Source organism: Cupressus sempervirens, chromosome 3 (genome assembly GCF_028749045.1).
Source record: "Cupressus sempervirens isolate cs-2001-9-10 chromosome 3, ASM2874904v1, whole genome shotgun sequence".
Taxonomy (NCBI): Eukaryota; Viridiplantae; Streptophyta; class Pinopsida; order Cupressales; family Cupressaceae; genus Cupressus; species Cupressus sempervirens.
This window is the reverse complement of record NC_143120.1, coordinates 617683350-617710715: the sequence shown is the minus strand read 5'-3', so window position 1 is coordinate 617710715 and position 27366 is coordinate 617683350. Positions and strand designations below refer to the sequence as shown.

General features: G+C 36.8%; 1 protein-coding gene across 3 annotated transcripts in view; it reads left to right on the top strand.

Moving 5' to 3' along the window:
• The window catches only part of PEX5 (peroxin 5), a 166736-nt gene that overhangs the window by 51329 nt on the left and 88041 nt on the right, over positions 1-27366 (top strand). For all 3 annotated transcript variants that reach the window (XM_089821189.1, XM_089821188.1, XM_089821190.1), the window contains exon 7: positions 13009-13191. In XM_089821189.1, coding sequence (XP_089677315.1) covers positions 13009-13191 — 183 coding nt within the window. The remainder of the gene's footprint in view (positions 1-13008; positions 13192-27366) is intronic.

Genomic DNA, 27366 nt, shown 5'->3' with positions numbered 1-27366 from the left:
TTTCACAAATAGATGGCAATGTTGATGAGACCCAACCGAGGGGCAGTACGTTGATATTGTACTCTGCAACTTTGCTGATGTTGTAAAGTTGTTGTGAGGATTTTAGCTCCAAATCATTCCCACAGTGGTTGCAATGGTTTGTGCTGTCTAAGAAATGTGCACCCAAACTCTTTAATCCCTCGATTGTGATCTGCAATCTTCCTTGTAAGGTTGACACCCAAAATGAGTAATTTTAGATCTGAAACTTCTGTGTAATTCTGAATTGGGATCACTGACAAGACATTTAAGGGATTTAAGTCCTAATCTCCATTTGAGATGCTCAAAGACTTTTATCCTTGGATCTTGCGCAATCCTTAATTTTTATCATTTAGGTTGAGTGAACATAAGCACATAGATGGAGGATTTTAAATGATAGATAGATCTCCCTTTATCTTCACTCTATTGTTTCAATAACCTCTTGCTGTCAAAAGGTGCCAATTTCCATTGTAACTTGGGCACTTGGGGACATTGGGATGAGTTTCTAGGACTGGGGGACAAAGACATTCAATTATGGGACAATCGAGGGGTGGGGTTTGTATACTATACATATAAAACTTGAAATGCTAGTTATGAAATGAGATTTCACTGTAACATACCAAATACTTGAACATAGTAAAATTATAAAATGATATGATGAACTGTAACCATTCAACATAGTAACATAGTACATACCTAATAGTAATATTCAAATAGAAATTCATATTAGCAGCAAATAGAACATTCTGATCTTCACTAGTTCACTTCTGTCAAATTTCAAAAATATCATAAAGATGACTACAATTAATAGAATGATATTATTGATATCAAAATGAGTGCAAAATCATGTCAAGATGTAAAGGGAGGCCTCTAGTTATTTAGCCGAGGCAACCTCGTCATCATTGAAACTTCTAGATTCCTCACGATCAAATCCGCTAAAGGAGCAACAACAACTTTACACGTGTCTGCTGCAGTCTCGTCCTCATTAATCTAAGATGGCTCCTCTTGCTCTACATCCCATTCTGCTACTGGGATGTCCTTGTACATGTGTTTCCTTTGGTCCATGCTTGTGTACAACAACTAGCTTCTTCACTCTCTTAAGGGAAAGTCTGTTCCTCTTAATAGAGAAGATGAAACTATAAGTAGATTATTACCTCTCAGAAACTAAAGAACTAGAAGCCTGAGATAGCAGTTGAATGGCTAGTGTGGCAATCTTTGACCTCTGCAATCCATGACATTTACAACACAAAATTGGATGCTTTTGTGGCATAGTTCTGAAATCCATCTTTGCTGCATCCGAGTAACCTGTAACATTACAAAATTCATCATGAATAAGAACCATTGAATATTCAACATAATAACATACCCAATGGTAAAACTATAGTCGAAATAGTAAATATAGAATATCGAATTACCTATTACTTGTAAGAGTGGAAAATTCTGACCACTCAGAGTGGATCTCGTCAACAGTATCAACATCATACATCTTAGAAATGCACCTAAAGAACCCTGCCTTTACCTCATCATCCTAGAGTGGTAGAACTCTACATGACCTAACCATGTACTATATAGGATTCAATGCATAAACCACCATGTGCAAGGAGTGTTCAACTTTTCCCATCTGTGTTGATGATTGGATGAATGTGCTTATTTTAGAATTCTAAAAGTGGGGTCCTCTCGCATAACAACCCTCATCTGCTCACACATAGAGTTGATGCACTCATATGCCTCTCCAAGGTAGGTTCATCCCCATCACAATATCTGATCACCTGGAAAACTGGAGTAATGATGCAAACTGTATTTTGCATCATTCCACAATTGATCTCTCTTCATTGTCTCTTTCACCCTTTTCCCTTGCTCTGTCTTGGCATTAGCCATCTATTCCATTATTGTGTCATATTTACAAGTTGCAGTTACTCTTGCAACTCAACCATTCTCTCCAAGAAAATGTAATATGATGCATATCTAATCTCAACTGGTTTCAAGAACTCCTTCACAAAGTTCTTGAAGAGTTCATGTGAAGTGAGGTGATTGCAGATAAAAATTTGCACATCTCTTGCATCAGTGAACACTCTTATAATCTAGTCAATCTTCCCCATGCCCTTGAGTGCATTGATCATGGCATGCACACAACATGAAGTTCACCAAATATGTCTATAGGTTGCCCCGATAACCTCTTTGTGGCTCTACACACATGCGTTGCATCTATCACTACTTGGACCACGTTTTGTAGCCCAACCTTCTCATAGCCTCCCTAAGGACCTAAAACTGAAAATTGACATCTTTGCAATGCCTCAAACAATCAACTGGCCTCATAAAATATGGGCTCTTGATGCATGTAACTATGATGCTGATGAATGGATAGTGGCTAATGTCTGTCAACTCATCCATATCTATGCTTCATCTAGACTTATCCAACATGCCTTCTTTGCCTCCATCAAAATGCTAATCTTGTTATATTGGTTAATAAAGATTGTTGTCCAATTGTGTTTACTTGGTGGCACAAATGATGCCCCCCTCCTTTACCAACATGGACACCATCTCCTTATAATAAGGAGATTGGGCTACATGCAACGGTATGCCAATGGCAATGAAGAACCTGCCAGTGAAATCCTCTATTCGATCCTTCATGTGCAAATTAAACAAATCAGCTATGGGGTTACTTGATCTTCTTGAACAAATCCCCTTATTACTGCCCCCCTTGCTGAACTCCAAATGGATGAAGGTCATGAAGCTGACTCGAACATCGTTCTTTCTCTTTGTTTTATGACATGAGTAGAGATATGTTGCTGGCCTTGTAAGTCTGAGTTGGCCAAACCTGTTGCCTCGCAGACAAAGAAGTACGCCTTGGAATTGCACTATCATCGGGAATACCTGCAAGCTTATCTCTATTTTATACTTGATATTTTTTAATATTAGCATCCATAATAAATGTACATGCATCAAGTCGTATTCTGTCCAGAAGAGCAAGTGTGCATTAACTGTAGTGATGCTCCCAGACCATTCTGCAATACAAAGATTAGATTTCCATTTTCTTTTGCTACCACTTATTGGTGTTGGGGCTGTTATTCTTATTGCAAATTGTTTGAGAGGAGACTTTTGATATTAGTATTTATTTACTTGTTGATACCATCATAGTATAGTATATAATACTCCACAAATTTCTAATGTCTGACCCGATTAATGTTACTATTAACCATGACTTGTGTGCATGTATGATTCTTCTGGTATCAATTGAGTTGGCCGAATTTATCACCTTGTTGGTAATATTTCAATTGTTGTTGATTCCCTTTATATTGAAGTTTCTTTTTCCATTATCGTTCTTGCTTATTTAATAAATTTCAATTTAGTTTCTTTTTCCATCATTGTTCTTGCTTATTTAATAAGTTTCAATCTTTAATTAAAACTTATTTATTCTTCACATCTATTTGAAATCCTGAATTTGAGAACATGACAATGCCCCCCTCTTAGAAAATGCTTCCCCACAAGCATTCTTATATTGTCAAGGATTTTTGGATCCCAAACTCGGAAGTACCATTTCTACATAGTATAATTGTCTTGATAAGAATGTTTATTCATTGTGGTGGAAATAAAGATCTGGATATTTAATCTCCAGGAATTCAATAAATCTTCTATTGGTGTCATCTCAACTAGAACACAATGACAGTGGTACTTATCTTGCGTAAGGAATATGATAGAAACATGGTTCCCCTTTTCAATCAAATTTGAACAATCGGTTTTTGATCTTTGAATCATTTCTTGAATGACATCCTTTTGTAAGTTGAACAGAAAGCTTTTAGTGATGGAATTATGAGTTTATTTTTTCCAATGGTTCATAATTCTTCCTTTATGGAAGATGCATCGGGATCCCATAATTTATTTCATCTTTTCCTTTGTGCGATTTCAGAATATCTCAAAGAACGGGATACTATATATCTTGTCCATTTTAACTATGAACAATGAATCATGAATAAGTTTAGTTTGATTTTTGTTTTCAAGACTTAGCTTTGTTTCTCCCAACTCTTCCCTAACTGATTTCTTTAGGTAACCTTCCAAGTCATCTTCATCTCTTTTAGAATGATTTGGGATCCCTGGATTTGTAGGTGTTCTTCTATATTTACTTACCATTTTTATTTCATATACCCATACTTCTGATGTTACATTAAGATGACTGCGCTGGATACAAGAAGTGGCTTCAAAGCTTTTGATACTAGAATCATTGCTCCTCTTATCTTCAACTATGAATGATGAGTCTTCTTCAAAAATTGAAAGAGAATTTGAATTATGGTTCTAGGATTTAACCTCAATGTTGTCATTTCTTGTGCATGATTGCTGTGAGGTCATCCTTATCATCTTTGTGAATCCATTTACTTGCTCTATTTGTGATGCATGATGAATCAATAGCCTCTTCTTTTCCTCACACTTGTGATGTTGATGATCATTCAGAGTTGGTTCTCATCGCCTCATGGCTCAGACTAATCACCATAAGGATCGGGCTGATAGGGTTTTTTAGTTGTGTACTTTGGCAGAGGTTGAGATTGCGATCCACTTCATATTTCGATGTCCTCTTTACTATGAGATCAGCGGGAGATTTTAGTGCTTTTTCAGAGAGTGTTCTTCTCTTTCGATGTTCTTCAGTTATATTGATCAGCGGTGTCTTGCACTTTATCTTTAGGAGGCCACCCATCTATTACCCTGCAGTCTTTTAAACCTCAGGGGCGTACTTCGGACCAGCTCATTACTGCCTTTTTCTCTCCCCTGTCTCCCCCACGAGGTTTGAAATGTCTTCTAGTACATCTCATTCCAGATCAGTTAGACATTGCACCAGTCTCTCCAAGCAGCAACAGTCATACAGTGGCTCTACACAACATTCTAAGACTATGGATAGCTCATGGATTTACCCCTCTATTACTGATTTCTTTGTGACAAGGACCTTTAGTCCTTACCTTGTTTTCTTTCTTATTTTGTGTATTGCTTTCTTTTTTGTTTTGCCACCGTTTGGTGCTTCTACTTTGATTGGCTCTTCTATTTGTATGCTGAGTCCCATAAACCTTGTTGGTTTTTCGTGGACATTAATATTATCTTATCTTATTTTGCACTAGCTTTCGTTTAGTTTTCAATCTCTCTCACCTTCTCCCTTTGGTGTAACTACTTCCATTCCCTTCGATGATGCATGGATGCGAGAGTCTCCTGGTGCACTTGTTGTATTGCAATCACTTGTCTCATGTTCCTTGGAGAGTTCATAATATCTGTTTTACCTTCTTAAGTCTAAGTGATGACTACTTTGCTTCTTAGGTGGGCACTTTATACTTCTGTCACCATTGATCTTGTAAATCATCTAGGTAGCCTCTTGTCACTCTTTCTTTGGAAGAAAAGTAGGAAGCATTGGTCTATATAAAAGATAGCATGCCTCAAACATTCACCCTTTCTTCTTTTTCCCTCTTCTCTGGTATGGTCAACATTGGTCAGTAATCTCACTAACTTAGCCAATTTTACTTGAATCTCTCTTTGTCCTTTGATGAATTGATCCCAACAATTGTCAAGTCTTTCCTTTTTCTCCCATTTTTACCCCTTTTTGTTATTCCAGTTCCTCTCTTATTTCCATCTCCATAGGCTGGCATAATTCTATGCCCTGATACTAATTGTAATGTTCCCTTTTTGGATCATATGAGACAACACATGAATTATGAAAATCCTTCATGCAAACTTAATGTCAATTATGCAATCAATGCAAAACATAGATTATGACTGGTAATTCCGACGTCAATACTGCAACCCAATAAAATAATCATGATACGATGACTCTTTTTTGATATAGCGAATGTGCGCGATACCTTGTATGGTTGTATCTAGTCTTTCGTATTTGATACATGCTGTAAGTTATAGAATAACAAATAAACTCATGTAGGGATATTTTGTTTCTGATATTCTAGAATTATATGTGTAATTGTCTATGATAAATAAGCCGTCTCTGATATTTTGGAATTATATGATTTTCATAATTTGGAATTATGAAAATCCTGTCCCCCCTTACCGCTTCACCAACCCTAGCCAGGCATCTTCCATGTTCGACTTATTAGTCGTTGTGATTTGGGAGTCAACTCTCCTCTCCATCCTGCACTGCACCATTCCCTCCTTCCTCAGTCCCAAGTGTCGGTTTACCTTCCCTATGAACTGGTGGTATGACGAGGGTTGTAAAACCTTTCATCACTCTTTGCACCCAACCTTTGCCGCTAACTCCACCTCTTATACTCGGTTGTGACTCTAGTACCACTATTTTCTCCGCTAGAAGAAACGGTTGTTTATCGCTTCTCAGTGCAAATCCTTTTGCAACTTGCTCATTCCTAACCCCAAGTTTTTCTGGCGCACCTTTTTCCCTCGCCATCCTCCCCAATCTTCCACCCTTGACCACCCATACCTCCACTCTCTATGATATTCCCGATCAACCCTCTATCCGTCTCACCCCCCTCCTCACTGCCACTTATTCACTCCCTCCAATATTTATGAGGCTATTAGATCCATGAGATGTAGTAGGGCGGCGGATGAGGAAGGGTTCCAGGATGAGCTCTATAAGCTTAGTATTTCTATCTTGGGATACTTCCGTCCCATGCTCTTTAACAAGGTGGTGTGCACAGGTTTTTGTGATTCTTGGTCGAGGCATGTGATCTAACCAATACATAAGAGTGGGGTGGCTTTGGACCCTGGTGACTACAGGACCATCATGATTGGGCACACTTTCCCGAGACTCAATGCCACGGTGCCGAACACTATCTTATCTAGAGAGCTCAATAGAAGGCTTTGCCAGACCAAGGGTTAGGCAGGATTTCAGGCAGACTATCATACCATGAATCTTGACGTTATGGGCTATTATTGAGGAGGCCTGTCACCACTCGACGAAATTCTACTGCTGTTTCTTAGACTCTTGTAAGGCTTTTGATTTTGTCCCTCGGGTTGCCCTTTTCTAGAAACTTAGAGACATTGGGATTTCTAAGACTTTACAGACAATTATAATAAGGCCCTATGAGATGGTTGTGGGCAAATTTGGGACTCCTGAGGACTTCTCTGACCCTATTCAGAGCACCATAGGTGTGAAGCAAGGCTGCCCTCTCTCACCCACCTTGTTCAACATTTATATTGATTAGCTCGAGGCCTTTCTTAGGGATTCCTCACTCCCCAATGAAAGTTGCTACCTTCACCATGTTTTGATCGCCATCTTCCTCTTTGCTGATGACGTGGTTGTTTTGGCCTCCTCTCCGAAGAGTCTTCAGAGACTGCTCGATGGGTTAGCATCTTTTTGTGATTCGTGCCAGCTTGTTGTGAACCAAGGAAAGACTCGGGTCATGGTCTTCAATTGCTTGAAGACCTCGCATCTTCATCAAGGCTAGGAGATCAAGATTTCTTCCTCAAATACTTACCTTGGGGTTAAGTTCTCTGGTCTCCGCTTTAGCTTGAGATCCACCATTCAACCCAAGATTACAAAAGGGTTGGGTTCCCTTTCTATGTTAGAGAGACAATTCTTCAGACATCACTTTTAGGACACTACGTCTAAGTTGTCTCTCCTAGACTCTTTAGTTAGATCGACTATGCTTTATGGTTTTGTGGTGTGGGTCCCTTTCTCCTTGACTCGAAATTGGCCTCGGTCGAGCAAGTTCAAATGCTTCTTCTCCGGCCTATCATCAAATGCCATTGATCCACCATATATAGTTTATTCTTGTTGAGTTTGGAGCTCATCCCTTCAGACTTGGAGCCATCTTTGATTTGATCTGGTTTCTTCACTGTCTTTGTGGTTTTATGGACTTTGTGGATGATCGTCACCGTTACTCCTACCTAACCTATTGTTCTTCTGTCGTCATCGTTGACTCTAACACCACCACCAAGGCCTGTTGTTGGTATGCCTAGGCCACCATTCTTGAGATTGATTGGGGTTGAGATTGACAACCTCCCCCCCTTCAGTTTTCACTGGATGCTCATGCTCACCTCCTTCTCACAACAAGAGTTGAATGGGCATGTCAAACTTGACATTTACAAACGGTACATTACCACAACTTGCAATAATCCTCCAAGTGGGTTGCGCCTGTGGATGGCCTTCTATGTTGAGCACTTTATAGACATGCAAGATGGGATTATCACACACCCAGGTTACTTGTCCCGACACTGGCGCCACGTGCTTTGTATATCCTTGGGTTCCTTTCATGTTGGTTCACACATGCTTTAGATTCAAATTGATCACCACATTGATAGGGAGGACCAAATTTGTCAGTTGTGCACTTTCGCTGAGATTGAGACGGAGACCCACTTCATTTTTTGGTGCCCCATCTATTATGAGAATCAGAGGGATATTCTACTATTTAGAGGGAGATTCTACTGTTTGTTTAGGGATTGCTAGTCCCTCTCCACTTTCTTCAAACTCATGGACCAGAGATGTCTCGCACTTTACCTCCGAGAGGCTACACTGCTTCGCAACCACACTCTGCAACTCCTTTTTCCTCAGAGTCGGGCCTTTGGTCAGCTTATTTTTGCATTATCTTGCACCTGCCTCTTGCTTACGGTGTGAAACAACCGTCCGACACTCATACCATTTGCCACTCTAGGTCGGTGTAATATCCAAATTTTCCAGGTCTAAATTAACATCTAACATAAGCATAGAATATAGTTATAACTTCTATTTCATAATAAGGCATTTACATCATTCATGTTCATGTGAAGAAGATTACCATTAAACTCAGTTAAATTTTTTTTAACTAAATACTTCAAATACCTTTTAATGAAATTACTTCAAAAATTGAAATCACATACCTCGAAAAATTGAGACTGAAAAATCGTCTAAGTGTGCTTCTGCAACCATTCGGGTTAGTCTACAAATAACTATAAAAATTACTCAAATCAACTACTATCTCAAAATTCATTTGATGATTACAACTATAATTTAAATTAGGGCATCACATATCATCTTACCAATTAGGGCATCAATTACCATCAGTTTATTTAGGGCCTCTAATATTGCTTTACCACTTAGGGCTTTCGCGACCACGGAATTCAATTAGGGCATCCACGACGACGGATTTCTATCTAGGGTTTTCGCGACGACGGATTCAATTTAGGGCTTCCGCGACCACGGATTCAACTAGGGCATTCGATACCACGGATTCAGTTAGGGGATCCAATACCATTGTAACAATTAAGATTCCAGTTGTCACACAATCAATTAGGGTCTTGGATTTCTTTTCCTTCAATTGCTTATCTGTGACGGTTTCTCAAGATTAGATAAATACTTATAATCAATATTCATTTATATGAAATTAAAATGATGATAACAATGAAATACTTCAATTAATTCTTACCTTCTCATAAACAAAAATGATAATACCTATTTCTGATAAACAATTGAATGCATGGCTTATCTCTCTCTTACGCATATCCGACATCTTGAGAGAGGTGAAACATTGTCAGGGGCTTTACCACCCAACCTCGGACGACAATATGTCCCCACACGATCTCCAATAAGATAGGCCCTCCCTACCCAGAATTGACAGGGAACATCTTACCATCCACTGGGCATCCTGATATATAACACTCTTGACCATACATTCACAACTCTGCCTATATTCTATATAGCTTGATGGAGACTTTATATGTGGCTTCAACACTTAATCACGCATTTGATTGTTTCCTCATGGGCCATTTCAGTTGCTTTGTATGCACATCTTCTAAATCCCTACCTTATATAGCTCGTGCACTTCATTTGATACTTGTAAGTTTTAGTTGTCTGTATGTTTGGTTCGTGATGAATAATACCTATGACTAATGTGTTGCCACATTTTAATAGCTACCGAGATCTTTATATACCCCAGTCACCACAGTAATGACAAGTATGCGATATTCTCAGTCCTCAGGTATACGAGTTGCTAAATGTGGCTTAGCATTGGTATGATGCCCCCATTTAGCTCCTATACCCAATTGTTGTGGTTGATCCTTTGTCCGCTAACAGTCGCAGTTTGTGTTGATAATGAATCGAGGGCATGGTGTGAACTCTCACGGTAATCATGTGCAATATGAATCAACATTTGTATATCAATTATGGAATTCGTTGTTGGACTGTAATATATTCTTCGAACAGGACATGAGCGTACCATTATCGTGCCCTATGAAGAGGTGTCGAATCCTTGCATAACCGCTATTCTCTGCCGCTAGTAGCTCCTATTCACCTTCCGTTCCTGAACTGTTACCCACAGCATGATAACGAAATTCGATGAACATGAAATTAATCGCTGAGTTATGTTATCTTGGTCTGGCATTAATAGTTTGAAAGACTGAAGAAAAAGATCTCATAATGAAACGACTATGGGAGTCCAATAAATTAATAATGAAGTGCCCGACTCTAAGGCTTCTCACCATTACAAGAAACTATACGAATTCCACTCAAATCAAATACTTTTAAAAGGGAAATAAAGTTTGAAATAAAAAAGATAATTACACAATTCAAATTATCAAACAATTAAATCGATCTCCTCGCCAAGTATTATCATTAAAAAGGAATATTAAATCGAAAAGCAAAGAGTTGGAAAGTTATAATTTGGGAATTATAATAATTGAAATGTTATTATAATTCGAACATTATTAAAGTCTTATAGGCAACATTACTTTATTAATTATTAAATTATAATAATGCCAAATCATTTCATATTTAAAAGCACGCAATTAAATATTTATTAAAAATAATATAACAAAAGATAAATTAAAATCCTTTAAGATACGTTTTATATTTGAACTCGATTATTTTAATTAAATTATTAAATAACTCATGCGAATCCTGCAGATGTAATTCTCTTTCAGATCGCTGGGTCTTTTATCTGTCTGCCCAGTGATGGTGATGCCCTGCCAAATTCTTTTTTGACAATGCTTCCACCCCTTCAACATGCTCCCTGCAAGGAATTCCTACTTAATTAAATTATAAATTATTTAATCTTAAATAATCATAACAATTAACCTTTCATCTTAATTCCATGAATTTGCAATTAACGATCAACTAACATGTCATCTTCACTTGAAATCATAACGACCAACTATCTTACCATTTCGCCAGATTATATCAAATTAAACTGCCAACTGATTTCATGCGTACTTGAACGGCTATATTTCAAGCTAGGTCAAAAATTGGGATGTAACAGTCGGTTAGACCTTGCAGCAAACTCACTCTACAACGCCACTCCAACAGTTTTGAGAGACGTGTTAGGGCTTGTGGTTGCCCTGGGCCGTACCCTTTTGTTGGTGGACTTCTTTCCATCGAGGAAGGACCCCTAGTCCTTGCCTCGGTGGTCGTCTTTCTCGTTTTCTGTTTGTTAGCTCTTTCTCGAACACCGTTTGGTGATCTTGTTTTGTGCTATCTCCTTGGTTGTATGCTTTCAGTCGCTTAAACCCTCTTGTTAGTCTCTTGTTGAACATTAATAAATTTATCTTATCTTATCTTATCTTATCTATGCAATCGTCTTTGATAAATGAGCTGTCTCTGAAATATATTTAATGGTATATGCTCTTCAATAGATGTTTCTGATATACAATTGTAATGCTTGCACCAACAGTTGCTATTGCAACCTTGTATGTTCTATAACCAGGCAATTTTACAAAAGGAAAATAAAATTTACATAATATCAAATCTCTTATCTATGCTTCTCAATTGATTTGATCTCCTTTTTATACAATACTAATTGGATGGTTGCAACTGTTGACTGAATAAGGGACAGTTACGCTCCCAACAAATTATAATCCTTTTCTTTAACAAATAACGTTTTTAACTTTTTTTGAATTAGTTACATGTCTAATTGCCAATAAAACCATTCATAATAATAATTGATGGTATTGCCACTATTTGAAAGGGTGATATCCTTCATGTTGAGACTCCATAATGACATGTCTATTTTCTGTTTTGATGGGTTCCTCCTCTGCATACTTCTGGACGATGCCATAAGTTTTTCTTCCTAGGCGATTGATGACTATTATTGATAAATAGTTGCCATCAATAGCAAGATCTCATTAATCGATGCTTTCTTCTTTTATTGTCAAGGATTCTTGGATCCCAAACTCGGAAGTGCCATCTCTGCATAATACACTTGTCTTAATAAGAATGTTAATTCATTGTGATTGAGATAAAGATCGAGATAGTTAATCTCCATGAATTCAACAGATCTGCTATCAATGTCATCTCAACTGGAACACAACGATGGTGGTCCTTATCTTGATTCAGCAGATCTTCTACTATTGGTTTCAATCTTTAATTAAAACTTTTGAAATCTTTAAATTGATTTGAAATCCTGAATTTGAGGACATGGCACTCTTTAAAACTATGTAAAGGAATATGGATGGACACAAGTCTTGGAGTTTCACCTCCTAATTTTGTGTTCAATAAAGAGTGGGAAAGTTACCTGTCCTAAAACTTCATCAGGAAGCTAAATTTTGAGCATTATACATGTTTTGTCCCTGCTGGTAGATATAAAGTTATGTGTTATATTCAGACAATTCTCTCTGTGAGTTTTTTAATCATAACTTCCTTTAGTAAATTATAGATACATGGTCCGTTATCCTACTTAATGTTGTAATGAAGCAATTTTATTGGCCATTATGGAATGTTATCGACTTTTGATTTTCAAATGGCATGACCCAACACTTTTGGTGTTTAAGTTGTTGGGTCTCAATGTATATTAAGTTTTGAAGTTCATGAAATATTTTTCTGCAGATTTGGTAGGCCATAGATGCATTCCAGGTTCAATGGGAACATGAAATTCAGCTGTCATGAGTACAATTTCCTTGCATCAATTGATAGCTATTGACAATAGATTATGTTGTTTGAATCATATTGATCTTTTATAAGGAAAATATTGTTTTTCTGTTCTAATTGCGATGAATGTGAGTTTCTTGTTATCTTTTCACTTTCTTGTTTGAGTCAAGAAAAACATATACTTATCAGTTTTAAAATGGTTTCTTGTGGACTGTGAACAGAATTCAAAGTTCCTCCAGTTTGTTTCCAAAATGAGTCGTGGAGAGTTAATTGTTGATGATAACCAGGTTAAGCCTGTTGTTACATCCCAAGGAAATGCATGGGCTGATGAGTACCAGCTACAGCATGATGGAAAATCGTGGGGTGGCCGATCTCTGACAAATGATTGGGCCAACGAATATCAGGTACAGCTTGATGGTATTCCTTGAGCTGCATACTTTTCAGCTAGATGATGATGTCATGGCATTTATTTTGTTATGAATTGAGTATACAATACTCAGAATAATTCTGAATCATAATAGTTATGACAACATTGTAGATTTATGGTGGGTTAATGTCATCTGATATTCAATATAATCTGAAATACAAGTGGAAAGGTCCGTAAGGCAGGATCACCAAACATTATTTGTTGAGGAAGGGAACTGCTTCAAATTATCTCTCACTGTGAGAGATAAAGCCGCTTCCCTACTCTATCTTTAGTACTCAATGTTCTTCTCTGTATGTACAATGATAAATGGACCCTGAATGTAATTATTCATCTAGTAGTACTGTAATAAACCTTTGCACATTAGTGCACATTAATAATAATAATAATAAATTTCACATGTTACCCATTATGACAGCTACCCATCAGTACCATCTTATCTAAACATCACTTATGTGTAGCACAGTTTGCATTATCCATGCCTATATATGCTTCATATTAACATATCTTAGTCATTCAATACTGTACCCCCTGTATCTTAATATTCTTAATTTTTTAACTTGACACATGACAAGAAACCAAGTAGTAATAATTTAACAACTCTGTGTACATTTTGTGCCTTGCTTGATAATCCACCCATAGATGATATGATGGTCTTGGATGATGTTATCGCCACCTTTGATGTGTGCATAGCTATAATTGTCTCTTATCTGATTCCATGCATGCTCATGATCATATCCCATTTAATGTGAAGCATATCTGTACTGTATGCTTCTTTGAGTCAATTCAGAAGGATGGTCATTACACCCTGATGTTCCATGCTATATGCCCATAATTGTTGCCTTTTATGTTTATGTGAATGTATATAGTACAGCCTTTTTAGATTTTGTGGTCTTCCAGTTCTTCAAACTAGTTTGGCATCTATTCCTTTGGCTCTTAAGTAGAGCGTGATATCTCTTCACAACTCCCTAAACTTTTAGGATTTATTTTTTCTAATTCTCCTTTTGTCTTTCTTAAAACATCCTGTTGTCTTTAATAATTGCTCTCACACTTTTTGGCCTTCTCCATCTTAATAAACCTCAGACTTGTAATATCAAAGCTCTTTGGTATTAACCAACACAATGAAATGTGTATCTCACTTTTCTGGATCTAAGGTTAGGGGTTTTGTTTCTTCCAGTTTCCACTTCTTTTGGTGCTTCATTTAATACATTTATCTTTATAGTTCAGCTCTTGCTAACAAAATTCCTTGATCTGTTTTGACTTAATAAGTTTCTAATACTTGCATAATTCTTTTTGGCTAGGAAACTATGTTAAACTTCTTTCTAAGAATTTTTTTTGTTTCTATTATTCTCAACAGTCAGCACCAATCATAAACATTATCTTGAAGGTTAAGGGTAGAATAATTCCCCTATTTTTTATGCTTACTGAGATAATTCTGCAATTATTTTCTTGTAAAACTGTCTCCTGCTCCTGAAAAACTAGGCATCTCTTTAAATTTCATTTTATATAAATCTAGGGATTAAAAAAAACATACATTCAATACATATCCCTTCTATGGATAATGTCAATCACAACATTTTAATGATTGGAAATTTACAGTCTCCATCCATTGAATTAACATTGAAGTTATACTCTCAGATTATTGCATCAATTGGTGAGATACTAGGCTTGGACTATTACAATATTTATATCTGAAATTTTCATGTAAATCTGAAATGTAATCTTAATGTGATTGCCATGATTAGATCCATCTTTTTCATAATACAAAAATTTGGCCAATATAACATGCTTTATAAAACCACCTTATGTGAACTAATAAAAGTAATAAATAGAGATAATATCACCATAGGATAGCAACAAAATGGCACAAATCAACAATATATAAGCATAAAATGAACACGGGATAAATGTGGAGAAACTGTTGAGGAAAAAATTCACCATGAAGAGAGGCCAAGCATGTGTTATCTTTGAAACTAGATTACAGTTTGTCAGACACTTATATTCTCCTCTTTGCCAGTGTTATGCCAGCACTAGTATACTTACTAGAAGGATGATGTCACTGTCAGTAGTCTTGATGTACAAATTTGAGTATGAAAAACTCTTCTTGAAGCCTTGAATACTGAGGTACTTATCAATTTTTATGTACAATGCTCGAGGGGCCTGCTTCAAGCCCTAGAGAGCTTTTACCAATCTGAGAACCAAATGGTCTTTACCAGCAACCTGGAAACCGGGAGGTTGCGTCATGTAGACCTCTTCATGGAGATCACCATTCAAGAAAGCACTCTTGACGTCCATTTGATGGACCTTCTAGCCAAACTGTGCTGCCATGGTTAGGAATAATCTAATGGTGCTCATTTTTGCAGTAGGATCAAAGGTCTACTCATAATCAATGCCTTAACATTGAGAAAAGCCCTTCGCAACTAAACGAGCTTTGTACTTATCGAAAGTACCATCCGATTTGTATTTGATTTTGTAAACCCATTTGTAGCCAATTAGTTTCTTTTTTGGTGGAAGATCTGAAAGAACCCATGTGTTATTCTTGAGCAGGCTCTGGTGTTCAGATGTCATGGCCTATTCCCACTCTAGAATTCCTTTAGCCTCGGAATATGTTTGAGGTTCAAACACACTATAAATGTTGGCCATGAGAGCAAAGTTAACAGACTCTGTAGGCTTGCTCTTATTCTGAGCAGTTCTTCCATCATTGAACTCATCATCATGAAGATCAGCAAGTGTCTCAACCCACCACTTAGGCCGGAGAGTAGAACGACCAACATTAGTATCAGGAGATGCTTAGTGATCAAGTTCCTCATTAGAAGAATCTAGATCAAACTCAGGTGAAGCATCTACAAATTGAGGTGATCCTGCACAAGAAGCTGGAGGTGTCTGTACAGGGATCACTGGTATAATTGGAGCTGCAGGAGCTACTGGAGCCCTCCCATCAGGTGGACCTAATGGAAGCCTAACTCCCAAATCACGAGCCTTCATAGGTTGGTCTTTTGGATCAAGAACATGAGAAACAGGCATGAAAGGTCCTCATTGCTCATCAAATACTACATCATGACTGTAGATGAGATGAGATGTCTCAGTGTCGATCAAGTGGTAGGCTTTGTGAAGACTACTGTATCCAACAAGTATGAGTTTCTAACTCTTGGCATCCAAGTTGGTGTGTGATGCATCAGGGATCCAAAAAAAGCAAGGGAGCCAAAAACTTTCAAGTGACAGATTCTGGGGTTGTGACCTGACCAGGCCTCTTTTGGAGTTTTACCTTTGAATGCCACTGTGGGTGACCAGTTCAAAAGATATACTGTAATGTTGACTGCTTCTGCCCAGAACTTCTTCAGAACATGTTTGTGTTCGAGCATGGATCGAGCCATCTCGATGATTGTTTTGTTTCGTTGTTCAACTACACTGTTCTGTTGTGGTGTGTGGGGTGTGGTTAATTGGCATTTGATGCCATGAGTATCCAAGAAGCTAGAGAAATCATTAGAATAAAACTCCCCCCCATTGTCTGATCTAAGAGTAATAATAGATTTCCTAGACTATTTTTCAACGAAAGGTTTAAACTTTTGAAATACAAAAAATGCATCTGATTTCTTTTTAAGGAAATACACCCACATTATTTTACTGAAATCATCAACAGACAACAAAAATTACCTAGACCCAAGAACATGAGTGGCCATAGAGCTGCAAATATTGGCATGAACAAGCTGAAGTACTTGAGAGGCTTGCCATGAATCGCCACTGGTGAAAGGTGTGCAATGTTGCTTCCTAGCCTAGCATGCATCACGAACTCCAAGCTGCTGAGTTTGAATCTCTGGCAATCCAAGGACAAGCTCTTCCCGAGCAAGCTGTGAGAGATAATGCACATTTAAGTGCCCATATTGCTGATGCCAAAGTGAGCTTATAGAAGACCGCCGAGCAGCCATTGCTAAGTCCCAAGAATCACCAAAATCAATAATTCGGAAAAGACCATGATCCTCAAGAGCCACTGCAACAGTAGACTGAGTCTCCCAATTAGTGATGGTACACTAATGTGAATTGAAGGTGACATCCAAGTGTGGAGACTGTCATAGTAATTGACTAACTGAGAGTAGATTTAGTTCCATCCTTGGAACATAGTACACATAGAGGAAAATGAGATTCCTCCCAACAGATTGAATTTGAATGTTGCCTTTGCCGACAATGGTGTACTCTTCTCCACCACCAAAAATAACAGAATTTGAATAAGGTTGGTAGTCAGTAAAGCAGTCTTTGCGGTGAGTGAAATGACGAGAGGCACCTGAATCAATGTACCAGGCAGATGACTTCACATGATCTGCAGGTCTTTTAGCCATGAAGGCATAAGAGGTAGATTCTGTTTGTTTAGTGTGCTTTGCACTTTTCGATTTGGGCTGCAAACCTGATTTCTTAGATTGGGCAGCTAAGCGTTTCTGATATTCAACCTTCATGTGACCAAACTTCTGGCAATAGTTGCATTGAATGTTCTTCTTTTGGGAGCTATTTGAAGCTAGAGAAAAAGACTTCTGCTGAGACGACTACTGAAACTTGCCTTTATTCTTTTGGAAGGATTTAGCTACAAAGGCTTTCTCTGTGGAGGTGAAGCTGGATTTGTTGCCGAACTGTTGTTTCCACCAATCTTGCTGAAGCAAAAGTGTGTAGAGATTAGTGAACTTCATATCAACACCAAAAGACACGATGTTGAGAGTCTCGATAAAATGCTCATAGGACTTTGGTAAACTTTGAAGAGTGATAACCACAATGTCCTCTTCCTCCATCTTGCGAGTGATGACAAGCAACTAATCATGGATTTCCGGTATCCTATTTAGGCGAGCTTGGAGCGAGGTGCGCTCATCCATGATAATAGAAAATAGAGTGTTCTTCAAGAAGAAAGCTTTGCTTTTGTCAGAAGTCTCACAAAGACTTTTGAGATGGGTCCATATCTCGACAGCTGTCATGCCGGATGCAATCTAAGAGAGCTGATCATTAGCCACGGATAATTTTAGAAGCATCACCGCCTCTCAATTAATTCAGATCCCAAGTATCTTGATCAGTACCAAGAGCAGTCAGACGCTTCGTAACACCCAAAACAATTTGATTGCTATTCCGATATTCAAAAATTGCTATGATCTACTGCTTCCAAGTGCCATAATTTCGACCATTGAATTTTGAGTTGTGCTCAAGCAGAATGTTTGTTAGAGATGCCAACCCTTTTTGTTGGTAAATGCCACAGTTTTTGAACTCTAGCAGAGGAGAAATAGCCCTTTACAGATGTGTGGTTAATCATGATTTTCATCATTCGATCTCTTTGCAAATCACGATTTTTCGATCCTCAAACCCTAGCTCGTGATTTGCAGATTTTGTTCTTCAGGAAAAGCTTAGTCAAAATTAAACGGAATTGTGAAGCAAGGTTTGTGAGGAAAATATTATTTAAAAAATAATGATCTTTGAATTTCAATTAAGAAATTATTAGTTCCGAAAAATTTAAACGTGCTCTGATACCATATTATGAAGTAATTGGTAAAATAGCTGCTTGTTATTAACAAAGATCGAGAGGTCATTATATACAAAATAATGAAACGATGTTTCCTTAGGAAACAATCGTAAAGAAGAGAAAGATTCTATTCTAGCTAAAAGAAATCTAAAAAATTATAGCTAACTAAAGCTAACTAAATATTAGAAACATTCTAATATTAACAATGGATTACAAATAGATTACCATTAACTAATAATAGACGATTATCTATTATCGTAATAATTACAAAGAATGTATTAAACTTGTAATCGTTACAACCAATACCATATCTTTGAAGAATGAGACAATGCATGATATGACACATTTAGAATAAGGAGAGAATGAAAATTCTATAGTATAGAACAAGTCATTGGTCCTATTTTATTGATGACTTAGACAACAAAGAAACTAGTAGTGGTGCACATGAAGATCCTTGGAAAAACTTAACAGCTGTTGATGGTGGATCTAGTGCAAACGTAAAACTAAATATACTTGCAAAAGCTTGGTAAGCTAAACATCTAGCCCCAAACTTTCAATTGGTGGGTGCAAACTAGCAAGGGATCAGGATGCTTGAAGTTTTAATGGCTTGAAGGGTAATCATTGGAACTCAATTTTTGTATTAACATTTTAGGTCATCTCATTATGAAGGAAAGCACACAATCAATGTTTGATTAGGCTTGACTAGCAGTAGCTAAAGCTTACCACAACTAGAAAAAGAACAAATTCCAGATTGACGTGAGGAATGCAATTGATGCCCTTAGGTCCAACCAATTAAATAGAAGGGATGCAAAATCTTATCACTCGGAAAATAACATGTCATCATTTGGTCAACATGGTTAACAAGACCATTCCTACCTAGGAAAAGCCCAATAATGCAAGAAGAAGAAAACAATCCAATTTTGATGAAAGTGTAAAATGTTCAATCCTACTCAAAGTTAGGTTGTAAAATAAATATTCCAGTCGGGGAATATCACGATAATAAAAGACATAACGCCCCTGAATGGAAAGAAGACAAACTAACAAAGATTAACAAGAAAGAGTGAGGAAAATGACTCTCCAATTTTGAGTAATCTAGAAAAGTCATGTCACATTTGTGGCTCCAAAAGTTGGACACCTATTTCTCGCTTGGTCTCATCATGAAGGGTGATGCTAGCAAATTTTCCATTTTTCATTTGGAAGGAATTTTCCACAATCGGTGGCATCATGGTCTTATAACCCAAGGGCACCAAAACATAAAAACCTATAATGATTTCATATAAAGGTTTATAAAACAATTTGATAAAAAGATCCTAAGAGACACTTCAAAGAACTAACAAAATTGGGACAACAAGAAACCGTATAGGATAATGAATTGAAAATCCAAAAAACTTCAGTCATGGTACAAGGGGTTTTCGAAAGTAGACTCACATACCTATTTATTGAAGGGTTAAAAGAGTTAATCCATGGAATGGTAAGCGCTCTTTACCTGTTAGTAAACAGATTGTCCTCCAAGAAAGTGCATGCACATACAACTCTGAATGCCCAAGTGGGAGGATTAATTGGCACCAACAGTTGGACAGGTTATCATTGGATTGATAACCTTCTTCTGAATTTTATTGGGTATAGCTCCCCGTGTGAGATGTTCAATGAATTGATTATGAATGCTTTTAACTAGAAAGCACAAAAGGACATCAAGCATCTATCCATAAATACAGCTTAGATGCATAAACCTTAACAACTAAAAGGTAAAGAAAGGTAAAGAACAGCAGATGACACAAGGTTCATTTGCTGAACACTGCATTACATAATGAAAAAAAAAAAAAAACATGTCTTCCGTCCTCTTGAGAGAATTCAAATCAGAGCTTTGAAAGATGTTTTGACATGATAGTGTAACAAGGGAACAATGATATTAGAATGTAATTTCAGAGAAAACTGAAAATGACGTAAAAATCATAATCAGTGGAAGGAAAAATACATTATAATCAAAGTTTAATGTGCTTAACCTCCAGCTTCCCTTCCTTGACTGTAAAAAACCATAAAGACTCTTTTACGCATTACAACCAAACCATTATTTAAAGAAAAACATAAACTCCTTTCACAATATTACATCAATCACCAAAATCTTATCTCTGTCTTAAACACACAATTTAGAAGAAAAGAAAAATCTGCTCATGCTTTGCCTCTCACAGTCTCTAAAGAAAATGGAACAATTTTGGAAAATCTCCTTCCCTCCTGGAGCACGGAAGCAGAAAAAAAGAATGAAACCCTCTTCCACATTTGTTGAGATATATTTATCTTTCCCTGTTGTCGGTGGCTGTTCAGTTTTGGTAACTGATTCTTGGAAAAGTTGATTATTAATACTTTACTCTTCTTTTTCCCGGCTATCTTCCCACACTCAATAGCTCCCCCCTTTTTATTATCATTATATGAGATTCCCCTATATAGTCCGCTCAAATTCATAATATTTGGTCACTTTTAAATTGATGACACTGCACAAGAACATAAAGTAACCTTTAGGGGATCATTGACACCTGGCTCTACGCCTGTCCTTCGATCTTTTGGGAAGGAAGAGAATATGATATTTATGCAGACTTGACCATTCAAATTCACTTACATCCTTATTATATTTTTAATAACCTGCAATATCATTTCATCTCTTTGGAAATTCTCACTAAACCGACATTATGAGTGTGTATTTGGCATTGATTGTGATTTGAGGGATAAACTCTTCAGGAACCTTGCAAAGACCTCAGTGTTTCGGCTTTTAGGATTTACTCACAAGGGATCCAACCATCACTGCTCATCAAATCCAACTAGTGGTCCATGATATTTAAACATATCTGTATGTCCCAATGACATATCAAGAACTGATGAAATCTCTCATCCTGCAAAAGGCCCCATGGAGAAAAGAAACGACAAGGAACAATAATATAAAGCACCGCCAGCCAAAACAATGCAATACTACTACCCAATATGCCTTGGTCAAATTGTTGTATATAGTAGTAGTAGCAACCAACCACAAACCATGTTATAGCTTTCTGTGGATAGTCCTTCACCAGATTACACGCCATGAGATAAAGCTCATTCTTGTGACCAATTTCTGTAGCCGTTACTATATATACTAATATGCACTTTTAGATGAAAGGATCCCTACTAACCAACCAATGAGGCTGTGAAATGAGAAAAATTATAATCTTTGAGGAAATCTGCTTTTCACGATAAATCAAAACCCGATGCCTATGCTTTAATAGCCGTCTCACATTTGTGATTTTCCAGAGCAAATCATCAGCATTTGATCCACAAATTGTCGAGGCTTCTTGTCAAAAAGTCCGCACACAACTCCACGCATTTCTCCAGCTTGGGACAATTTTCAATACGAAGATCACTCAAGGGCGACAGATCTCCAAAGAGTTGGGCAAACTTGTTAATAGCCGACTCCCTACCTCCATCACTCGCAACTTCCTTGGATGACCAACGATGCCATGAGGGACTGCAGGTATGATCTTGTCCCAATAAGATCTGCATTATTCTATTCTTTAAACTCAATGAAGCCTACACTTGTCAGCAATTTTAACAATGCTCATGTCGCTGCGAATCTAATTAATACTGAAACATCGTGTGTATTGGATACTATGACATTTACGAACTCTCCTAGTTCTGCTAAACGTGGATCTAGTGAGAGGTCATCTTTAACCATAATAGCACTTTCACCTTCACATTTTATCATGGACACGTCTGTATCAGATCCAATCTTCGAATTGTGTGGAGTTATAGCAACTATGGAAGCTTGGAAATCATCTACGATTTGATCACCTTCATATGCACTTCTTAATGTAGATACATTTTTCACGGCAATGATACAATTGGATCTTCCAACATCTCGATTTATTTCTGAATGAGAAACATGTGGCAGTGCCGCATCTTGAGTGCTTCGTGCACCAAACCATGTAGCTGGGGGTTTCAAAAGAATAGCTCGGGCATAGATTTCAATACTTAGGGATTATGCCACCCGTATTACTTATATTTCATAATGATGAAATTGACTCCTCTTGATAATGATATTCATATTTATCCAAGGACCGACATGTTGGACTCCTAATTATGTAATTGGAAGTTTTTATTAAACATTTGACATGGGCCAAGTCTTTGGGAACTCTGCATTGTTATGAACAACCTCTTTGTTATCAATTGCAATAAGGCATTAAGGGATTTGGTTGCTTAAGGGCCTAGCTTTTGAAAGCATGCATCTTGTGAAGTTGGTAAAGCATCAAAACCGAGCTTGAATTCAATGTTCCTGCAGAATGAACCATGAGTCTAAACTTCTCTACCTGCAAGATGCCCATTTGAACCATGTTAGTTGAACCTGTGAACCCCTTGTACCTGAATTACAAATCTTCTGAAACTCTGAATTTGAATCTGCAGATGCTGAGTCTTCAAACCGAATTCAAAATCCTCTCAAACTTTGAACCTGTTTTAAACGAATTGAACCACTTTGAACATTTGACCTAATCTTCATCCTAATCTGCACTTCTGCACCTTCTCGAAACCATTGACAAAATCTGAACTTGAAATATGAATTGGAACAGAGTCCTGAACTTTTTAAACCAATCTGCACTTTGTACCCTGAGTCTGAACTTAGCTTGTATTGAACCTGCAGGATGAGTCATCTGAACCACTGAAAAGAACTTTGAAGATTCACTATGATGATATTTTAATCTTTGACTGTGGAGCACCTCCAAAATATGACCTCTGAACTTCTGCACTGAATCATTTAACTTGACAACTTGAGCCTGGACTTGAATTTGCATATTGAACCAATGAACCACCTTAAACTCCTGAACTACTTCGAACCACTTTGAACTTAGTTTGAAGTACTTCAGAGAGGTTCAGAACCTAAAACTGAAAGTTTGAAAATTGGATCCATATGTGTACTAACATTACCCTATGTCACTTCAAGATGCAATTCAAAAAGTGTTAAGTCTAGAAGTTGCACCATCAAAACACGTATCCCACATAATGAATCCAACCTCAAACATGCATTACCCATACCTTTTATAAGTAAGATGTGCATCAAAAACATTTTCTCCTTGACCCCTTAATTCAAGAGATAATTCAGAAGAGCTTTAAAGGAAAATATTATGTTTTTGTTGTAAGGAGAGATAGGAACGTGGACATATTTGTGAAAAAGTGTACATGCACTCAAGATAGAAACATTAACAAATGAAGAGACAAGTGACGAAGAATATGAGACTCTTTGGGATGAAGAAATGCAAGCAACACATTAGCAACACTTCCAGGAGCAGCTAAATATCACCCTTTAGGAATATACAATGTTCTAAAAGGACAAAAATTGGAAATTCTAGTTGATAATGGCACCAATGACAACTTCATCGATAGAGGATTGGGCTCAAGAATGAATTTTGAGCCTAAAGAATTTGAAGGGTTTAAAGTGATCATGACAAATTGGTTCAATACCCCTTGCACTCAAACAATCCAACAATTAAGTACCGCTTTGGGAAAACATCAAATCAAGGAGGACTTCTATGTAACAAATATGAGATATACCAAAGTAGTAGTATTCATCCAAAGCATTGCTTAGGGAGATATCAAAATTTCCTATAGATGGAGCTTTGTTTTGAACGTTATGGAAAAGATGTGATCTTACGTGGTTGATCCAATGGGACACAAAGGGTAGTGCCCTCATACATGATGGAGATGGCCTTTAGACATGGTCAAATAGAATGGGCTGCCTAGTGTATGAGACTGGACAGTCATTCAACCAAGGGAAAAGCTATACATATGGATATCCAACCAATATTGAGCCAACACAAAAAGAGTTTTTGGTGGCATTCTTTTAGGACTTCTATTGAAGAGGGGTTTTGAACACATTGTTGAACTTGAAGAAGGGGTGAAACGCATCATCATCATCTTGCCAACATCCAAGAAACTATAAAGAAGAAGTTAAGAAAACCACAGTGGAATTATTGGAAATGGGACATATTTAGCATAGCTCTAGCCCCTTAGATTCATCACTAGTATTAGTAAAAGAAGATGATACTGTAAGTATATGCATTGATTATAAAGCTCTTAATAAAAGGACCATTAAGAATCGCCACCCCATTCCTAGATTAAGTGACTTGATTGATGGATTTCTTATGGTAGTCTACTTGTCAAAAATTGGCCTACATTTAAGATACCACCAAATTAGTGTAAGCAACTAGGATGCCTGTCATTTTGGGTAGTTGGAGCTTCTTGTCTCGCCACTTGAACTAACCAAATGTCCCTACTTTCTTGAATTCCAACATCAATTACCTTTTTAACAAACAAGATAGTTTATGTTAATATTCTTTAGTGACATCTTAATCTGTAGAAAAACTTGGGAAGATCTACTAAGACACATAGATGGAGTGTTGGGGATACTTGAACAACAATCATTATTTGTCAACATGTCCAAATGTTAATTTGGATTGGAAGAAATTCAATATCTTGGTTGAAATGATAATTGATTAATATTGAATATTAAACAAAGGAGATGATTACTTCTTAAATGAGCAATTACAATATAAGATAGTCATTCTGCTAACTACCCTGCATAAGACTATTAAAGCAAGGTTGCACGGGCATGGGGGTACTTTGGGTAAGGGTACAAGTACGACTATTTTTCAAAATAAGGGATGGGGGTATGTGGATATGCCTAATGTTTTTTAATATAGTTTTGATATTTTATATAAAATTTGAAAATATAAGTCATGACATTGAGCTTTCATAACAAAAATCTGAAAATATGTGTCATAATATGTTTGCTGTATGGTCAAACTTTAGGTCCATAACAAAGAAGGAAAACTTTAAATATGAACAAGAAAATCATAAACTATATAACGACATATTGTAAATGATAAACTACTAGTTCTAATTTGAACAGTGAAAATCAGAAAAAAATTAGTAGTTTACTGTTAATTGATATTGTATCAAGATTTCAAACTGATTGCATACTGAACTAAGCTTGATGAAGATCAAGCTGATATGCAAATGAAAAACTGAAACAAAAATCAGACATCTTAATCTGTGGCAGTTTCTTAACGGTTTGCAAGGGGGGAAATATTTGTGAGTTGTCATGGCATTTCTGGCTGGAGGTTACGTACCCAGGGAAGTACCCGGTATGGGATACGTGTACTGGTACCTGGTACGCGTACCTGTGCAACCTTCTATTAAAGTAATATTGCAATCTTTAGCATAATGGTCATGTAAATAACTTTCTTTTAAGTCTGTTAGTTTTCCGTAGCTTTCTATTCTCTAAGTTGTTTAGTTTAGTAATTTTCTACTTTGTGTTTATTTCTTTTTGGTTTCCATTATGGAAAGATCGCGTAATTGCTTATATGAGGAGTATTCAACATCGCGTAATTGCTTATATGAGGAGTATTCAACATTGAACATCAATCCAATATATCATTCCATGTTATGAAAGCAGAGGTTGTTTAATGGTTAATTTTTCCTATAAAATTCATGTTTTAGTTACCTAGAGTTTTCAAGGAAATTTTCAAAAATTAATTGCTCAATTTTTCTTAAACAAAAATTGTGGGGGTTTTATTTATAGAACAAAATTTATGGTTTTTAATGAACAATATGTGTGGAAATTTTCAAAACTTTTCCTTAATTTTTATAATAAAATCAAGGGCTTCTAAATTTTGGTGATTTAAAAAAAAAAACTGGTGTCTGCAGATTTCTTTACCATTTTTTCACTAGAAAGAAAAAGTTTCTATAGATCTACATCGGTTCTCTATTCTTGTCATCAATGATTGGTTCTGATCTCAAAGTGTTTTTGCACGGATCTTTCCAGAAAGCATGGATGGTTATTCACAATTTTCCCAAAATTTTTGGTGTTTTTGTTGCTTTCTGACCATTTTTCGCCAAAATTGTCTGTATTTGACCATTTTCTCCACAAATTGTGGGTTTTTAAACAAAATTTTCACATTTATGTGCTATTTCAGCATTGCATCTAGTGTGTGTTGATTTTTTAACCAAATCATGATGCTGTTTTGCAGCAGCTTATTTAGATGATTCTTGGTAAAATTCCGGTTTCTGAGTTCTTTTTGCCAATTCTTTATCAACAAAAATTGAAGTTTTATGGTGGCTTTGTTTACTATACAATATTTTATTATTATGACATCTGTGGTATTTTGAACTTAATTACTCTTCGTATATATTTATGAATTTTATATGGATGAACCAAAGTAATGTGACTTGGACCCAGCTCGGACTCGGCAGTTAACCCAATACATTTCTATCTTTCATGAGTTTATCAATGGCAGTTATATTACTCTCATTTAATTTAATCTGTGTTTTGGTAAGTGCAAATCATATGTGTTTTTGTTCCATCGGAAGTCACGAACCTGATTGGACATGACCTCAATATGGAGTCACAACCCATTGGGGTCGTGACTCCCTTTAATCATACATATATTACCTCATTCAATCTGTGATGATATATAAAAAAAAAGAAGAAAAACATGGATCTCACATATTATTCTGTCCTTCAGTTTTGCCAGTCGCTCACCACCTTTTCCTTGTGACGTCATCAGTAGTCATAAAGTCTATGTAAAGGGTATAATCACTCAATTATATATTGAGTAAAGTTATTGACATGTATAAAGTCAATATTATAAA